This window comes from Panicum virgatum, chromosome 7K (genome assembly GCF_016808335.1).
Source record: "Panicum virgatum strain AP13 chromosome 7K, P.virgatum_v5, whole genome shotgun sequence".
NCBI lineage: Eukaryota > Viridiplantae > Streptophyta > Magnoliopsida > Poales > Poaceae > Panicum > Panicum virgatum.
In genome coordinates this window covers 29,729,429-29,735,204 of record NC_053142.1, presented here as the reverse complement: position 1 = coordinate 29,735,204, position 5,776 = coordinate 29,729,429, and the positions used below count along the sequence as shown (strand labels likewise).

The window sequence follows — 5,776 nt, the reverse complement described above, 5'->3', positions numbered from 1 at the left end:
TTCAGATAGAAAAAGGCTAGCCCATGAAATCGAGATGACACCAACTCAGTATAGTAATTATGTAATGGTGTACCACATGCCCATCACCTGCTACCGAATGTGCTGGGGCCTTTGGGTTGGTGTTGTGTCATGATCTGTGTCTTAATCTTAGCATATCCGAAAGCAAAATTGGACCAGAGTCCACGGTACGTTCGTGGCTGGCTGGCTGCCATATTGTCATCATGGTGCCCCCATAAAACTTCCATGGAGTCTTTGTTGTGAAAAAACAAGAATATAAAAGAACAAACCCAAATATTCTAAGAATGAAAAAACATAAACTATGAACATGTGTGAAATACAGTTTGAGTTTTAGGCAATTTTTGCAAGAAAATTATAACTTTAAAAGATTCCATCCTTATGGGATATTGAGTAAATCATCAGTTTATTTTTATTTACCATGTTATCAATCTATGTAAATGAAGAATGTAAATGGAATGACCCATGAACCTCTTTTAATTTACAGCAAACACTAATTTTGCATCGTCACAACGGACCTATCATAACTTGGAACAACGCTAGCAAAGCCTAGAACTAAATCAGAAGAAAACATAAAAAGGAGACAAAATTTATCTTGATGAAGGTTCGCAAAGTTCTTGTGCAACTCCACATGATCCAACTGAATATGAAATTTTTTGAGAAACACTGTGCAGTCGTGTGCAAGGTGAGATTTACAAAATAACCGTGCAGTTAAATCATCATTATTTTTTTGATGCCTCGACCCTTCAAGCAGTTAAACCATCATTATTAAGAGTGAAAAAACTAGGCTACAAGGCTGAAATCTGAACTGTGTATGCATCAATAAACCGGTCAATTAACTAACTCTTTTTATGCCGCAGAGAAGTTTTGCTTTTGCATCGAGAATATAGAGTTCAAATAACAGGACAAGAAGGTAGTGGTGTGCGGCGCCACCAAAGCCATGCAAACCTTGCAACCAAGAGCCTGAACATTGCAATCCAAAGCCGGATCTTTGCAAGGCTAAGGCTGAGGATTGCAAGGCCTAGGTAGCGGTGGTGCAACGCGGCCGGCAGGGCGAGGTCCTTTCGCCTGCGTGGAGCCTGGGCAGGGGCAGGGGCAGCGCGGGGTGGTCGAGCAGCTCGGGGCGGGTGATGCCGAGGCGAGCGGCGCGTGGTGGGGTGGTCCACGCAGGGCGAGCTAGGGGTGCACTGATTGGCATGGAGAGTAGAGAAGAGGGTGAGGAGGCCATGAGCGTGCTCACCATTGTCAAACAGTACTGGTGTCAAACAATGGACAATGGCGATGGATAGTATGGCGGAAGCTTGAATGGAAAATCGGTGATGGAACGGGACGGAGGAGGGAGGGAGCGGCATGGAAGGTGGCGTGGGGAGGGAGGGTGCGGCGGCTAGCGGCGCGGGAAGGAGGGAGCGGCTGGCGATAGGTGCTTCGTCTAGAGGAAGAAGAAGAACTGGTGTGACTAGTAGGTGGGACCCACTCATCGGGGGACAAAACATTGGTGGCCACATCAGCGTCCATGGTGGCATACATTCCGGCATAGAGGGCCACGTGTGCAAAGCCGGGCTGCAAAACCACCTTGGGGGGTTAAACACAGCTAGAAAAATGGCTATTCGTCCATGCCTACTAGTACCGAGCACATTTAAAACCGGCACTAAATGGCCCCCCGAGGCTATTTAGTACCGGTTCTAAATTTTGAAGCACTATCATTCTATTTAGTACCGGGACGTACCACCATCAGGTACTAAATGTTGTGATTTAGTACCGGTTGGTGTTACGGCCTGGTACAAACACTACTACACAAATCTTAATCGAGGCGGGCAAAATGCATTTACCGAGGCGGTTTATGCAACCGCCTTGAAGTCATTGTCACGGTTAATGTGGCATTAACCGAGGCGGTTTGCTGCCCGGCTCGGTTAATCGAATAAAAAAAATTTAAAAAGCCAAAGCCCGCCAAGCCCATCGAGAGCCCGCCGAGCCCATCCGTCGCCGCCGCCACCGCCACCGCGTCTTGTCGGGTCCTGCCGCCGCCGCCGCCGCTGGCCGGGAGGGAGGTCGGGGAGGGAGTGCCAGGAGGGAAGTCGGGGAGGGGCCGCTGTCCACGGGCCGCCGCGCCGCCGGACGCGCCCTGCGCTCCGCCGCCGTGGCTGGTCGCTCCACCCCGCCCCGTCGTGGCCATGGCCGGCCCTCCGCTCCACCCCGCTCCGCAGCTGCCAGGGGCCGCCTGCCTCGCCGTGGCTGGCCGTTCCGCCGCCGCCGGGGGCCGCCCGCCTCACCATAGCCGGCCGCTCCGCCGCCACCGGGAGATGAAGAAGAGGAAGAGGCAGAGGAGGGTAAGGAGGTGGAGGAGACGAGGAAGAGGCGGTGGAGATGAGGAGAGATGGGGCAGACATAGTGAAACCCTAGAGTCCCGTATATGTACTCGAAGTGACTAATCGGGCTCATATGGGTTGAACTGGGCTTTCTAGTCCTCTTTGGGTCTTGATGTTTTCCGAGGCTAATCCTATATGGTGTCCGCCTCAGTTAATCGATTAACCAAGGCAGGCGTTTTAAGGCTGCCCGCCTCGGTTAATCTATTTTGCGAGGCGGTTTTCTATAACCGCCTGGGTTAATAAAAAGTGACCGCCTCGGTTAATGCTGGCCATTAATTAGGGCGGTTATTTTTTCTACCCTCCTCCGAGGGCTTTTTTAAAGGTCATGGTTAATGCTTTTTTGTAGTAGTGAAAATAGCCTCTGACATTTAGTACCGGTTGGTACCACCAACCGGTACTAAATAATGGCATCTAGTACCAGGAGGTAGTATGAGCCGGTACTAAATGGTGCTCCACGAGTTACTTCAAAAGGTAAGCATCTCCCACCAAGTCAGAAGTGATATGTAGGTGGGATCCTAATGAGGGCTCGTGCGAGGCTGGAGTTCGTGAATTCGAATCCCGCGCATGCGCATTTACACATCGCGTGTGCCCGGTACTAAAATGACAAGCCATTTATTAGTACCGGAGAGCTGGTACCGGTTTCCCAGTACTAAGTGGGGTTTCCCAACCGGTACTAAAGCCACTTTCTCCGGTAGTGAAATGTCTGGTTTTGTAAAGGTGAGGGGGTTAGAAATCCAATTTTGTTGTTAGGGGCGATGTGATCCACCGTGGATACCTTGGGGAGTTATATAGACTTTTTCCGAGAATCATCTATCATTGATTCATTGCATATATATAATTGTAAAAAAGAACAACAAGCACATGTTTTATATATGCTTGCACCATTGATTCATTAAATTAGCAGTGCCCTTGGGACGAGTGTGGCCCTCAAGCTAAGGACGACATCACCGTCGCAGTAGGATGCACGCACGCATTAAGCACACAACCACCGAGCGGCAACTAATCACAACCTACATTCGTACTGCTACCTTTGCTATCCACTCGCGCCAATCATCCTGCAGAGTGCAGACGACTTGACAATTATCACGAGGATTTTCTTGGAAGAACAGCAACGAAAGATAGGACGACGAGAGAGAGCGAGCCAGAGCGGTAACCGTAGTGAAGGGGCCATGACAGCTTCGATGACATCCGGCCCTGTCGTCACAGGCGCGTGCAGGTGCTCGCTCCCCTCCATCTTTGGTTTCAAACGCTATTCAAGTCCCCGAACCGTGCAGACGTATCCCCCGCACCAAATCCTGACGCACGCGATCGAGAGCCGTCTCGATCGTCTCAATAATCGTAGGCGCATCTGTGATAGATCTGTTGTATATATAGGAGTAATAGCACGCTCGGATGCACGATCACTGAGCATCGGCCATCGGCGTGGCATCCCTTTTCCTTCTCTCCTCTGAAGAAGATGGAGGAGGTCGCCACCATCAGCAGCCTCTGATCTCCTACCGTACCGTAGCAGCTACCGGCCTGCTGCAGGTCAGGATCGGAACGCGAACCGCCTGCGTTTCTTCAGAGATCGGCTTGCGAATCGACCAAGGTGAGACCTGGCCGGGATAACTAAGTTCCCGAGTCGTTGGTTCTTGTGCAAAAGTGCGTCAGACAAAAAGAGAGCGATCGAGAAAAAAAAAGCCTTATATATTTTTCACCTCGACTTCGACACTGCGATACACTGTACTTGTTTGTCGGGTTCATGCCTGTTCTGTTGACATCGATCTCTGCAGGGATGCCGACGCTCATCATCACCGTGGACCTGGAGTGCTGCCGCTGCAGCGCCAAGATCCAGAAGGTCCTCTGCTGCATCCAAGGTGTCCGTATATCTGAATCATGGTTATGATCACGTTATGAACGAATCATGTAATTGTGACGTGCTACTTCACTGAATCATCACTGCTGCACAGACCGCGGGGAGTTCGTCATCGAAAAGATCGTGTACGAGAAGGACAAGGTCCTCGTGTCGGGGCCCTTCGACGCCGACAAGCTCTCCTCCAAGCTCTGCTGCAAGGCCGGGAGGATCATCAAGAAAATTGAGGTCGCCAAGCCGCCTCCCAAACCTGATCCACCAAAATCTCCCAAGAAAGAGCCAGTCCCGTGCAAGGCGATATGCCCATATCCAGACTCATATCCGTGCCCGCAGCCCGCTTGGCCGTGCAGCTGCCCCACACCATACTGTTGTGGGTGCCCGTCGTCCAAGTTGCCACCGCCGCCGCCAAAAGAGGAGCCCAAGCCCAAGCCCAAGCCAGAGCTAGCCCCATGCAAGGTGATATACCCGTATCCATACCTGTATCCGTGTCCACAACCGCCGTGGCCGTGTAGCTGCCCCACGCCGCACTGTGGATGCCAGTCCAAGCCGGCACCGACGCCGCCACCGGCACCAATGCCGCCACCGGCACCGACGCCACCTGAGCTACCAAAACCGCCGGCGTGCCAGTGCCCGGCGTGGTCGCCGTGCTACTGCAGCTGCGGCTACCCGCCCTACATGCCACCGTACCCGATGGTCATCTGCGATGACAGCCCACCCTACGGCGCTTGCACCGTCATGTAATCTAACTGCGGGCAGCTGCATGATGCAAATCGATCATCTTACATCTATGATCTATATGTATGTTTCTATACCAGCTGACTACGCTGGTGCGTTTCTGTATCAGTCGTTTGATGCTTTTGTGAGCCAGCGTGATCGACAGTGACATGATCCACGACCAAATGATAAAGTCATTGTAGTTTCTACAAAAATGTATTATGGTGGCAGGGCGATGCCAAATAAGGAGGAAAGCGTGCTCGAGGATTTCATAGGGACTGTGTGCACAGAGGTTTTCATGAGGGTTTTGCATGTACTTCTAAATTTTTTATGATGGAATTTGCTAAATTCTCCTGTGTTTAAAATGGGGTTTGCTCAGGCCCAAGGCCGGCGACCGGGGTTCGATCTCCCCCACTGGCACCGAGGGGGCCCTCTGTTGCCTCCTCTTGTGAAAAAAATGGGATTTCCTAGAAAGAGAGAGTGTACTCTTAGTCGCTTTTTCCTTACATATAAGACGCAAGGAATCTAGAATAATGCAAGGGGCGATTGGATTTAAATGTTGTGAAGCCAACATTCTTGGATTCTTCCATCCTCCAACTGCCTATTTTTAGTAATAGTGGAGGTTGGTATTTTAGATGCAAATTTTAGAAGGTTCCTTAAGGTTATTTTTCACTAGCGCATTGGTGGGGTGGTGTTCATTGTACAAATGGGGTTAATTTGCATATAAATTTATGGTTCTAATTTAGATTATCTTTCCTAATGGCACCCTAGGTGACCGTGGGTGAGTACCGCTAGCAGGGATCAAGGGAACTCCCGTTTAGAGATTTGG

The 5,776-nt window shown here is 50.8% G+C and overlaps 1 protein-coding gene across 1 annotated transcript; it reads left to right on the top strand.

The window, feature by feature from the left end:
- The first annotated feature begins 3,767 nt into the window (after positions 1-3,767).
- Positions 3,768-5,295, top strand: LOC120640828 (protein PYRICULARIA ORYZAE RESISTANCE 21-like). The gene is made up of 3 exons (XM_039916741.1): positions 3,768-3,969; positions 4,154-4,237; positions 4,331-5,295. Exons 2-3 carry the CDS (start codon positions 4,156-4,158, stop codon positions 4,972-4,974), a joined length of 726 nt encoding a protein of 241 aa, XP_039772675.1. The 5' UTR covers positions 3,768-3,969; positions 4,154-4,155; the 3' UTR covers positions 4,975-5,295.
- The last annotated feature ends 481 nt before the right edge of the window (positions 5,296-5,776 follow it).

What these genes read in the sequence shown, in the direction of transcription:
- LOC120640828 (XM_039916741.1), top strand. Translation starts at nt 4,156, where the DNA reads ATGCCGACGCTCATCATCACCGTGGACCTGGAGTGCTGCCGCTGCAGC. An exon ending in GGTCCTCTGCTGCATCCAAG is followed by an intron (nt 4,238 to 4,330) that starts GTGTCCGTATAT and finishes ACTGCTGCACAG; the next exon opens with ACCGCGGGGAGTTCGTCATC.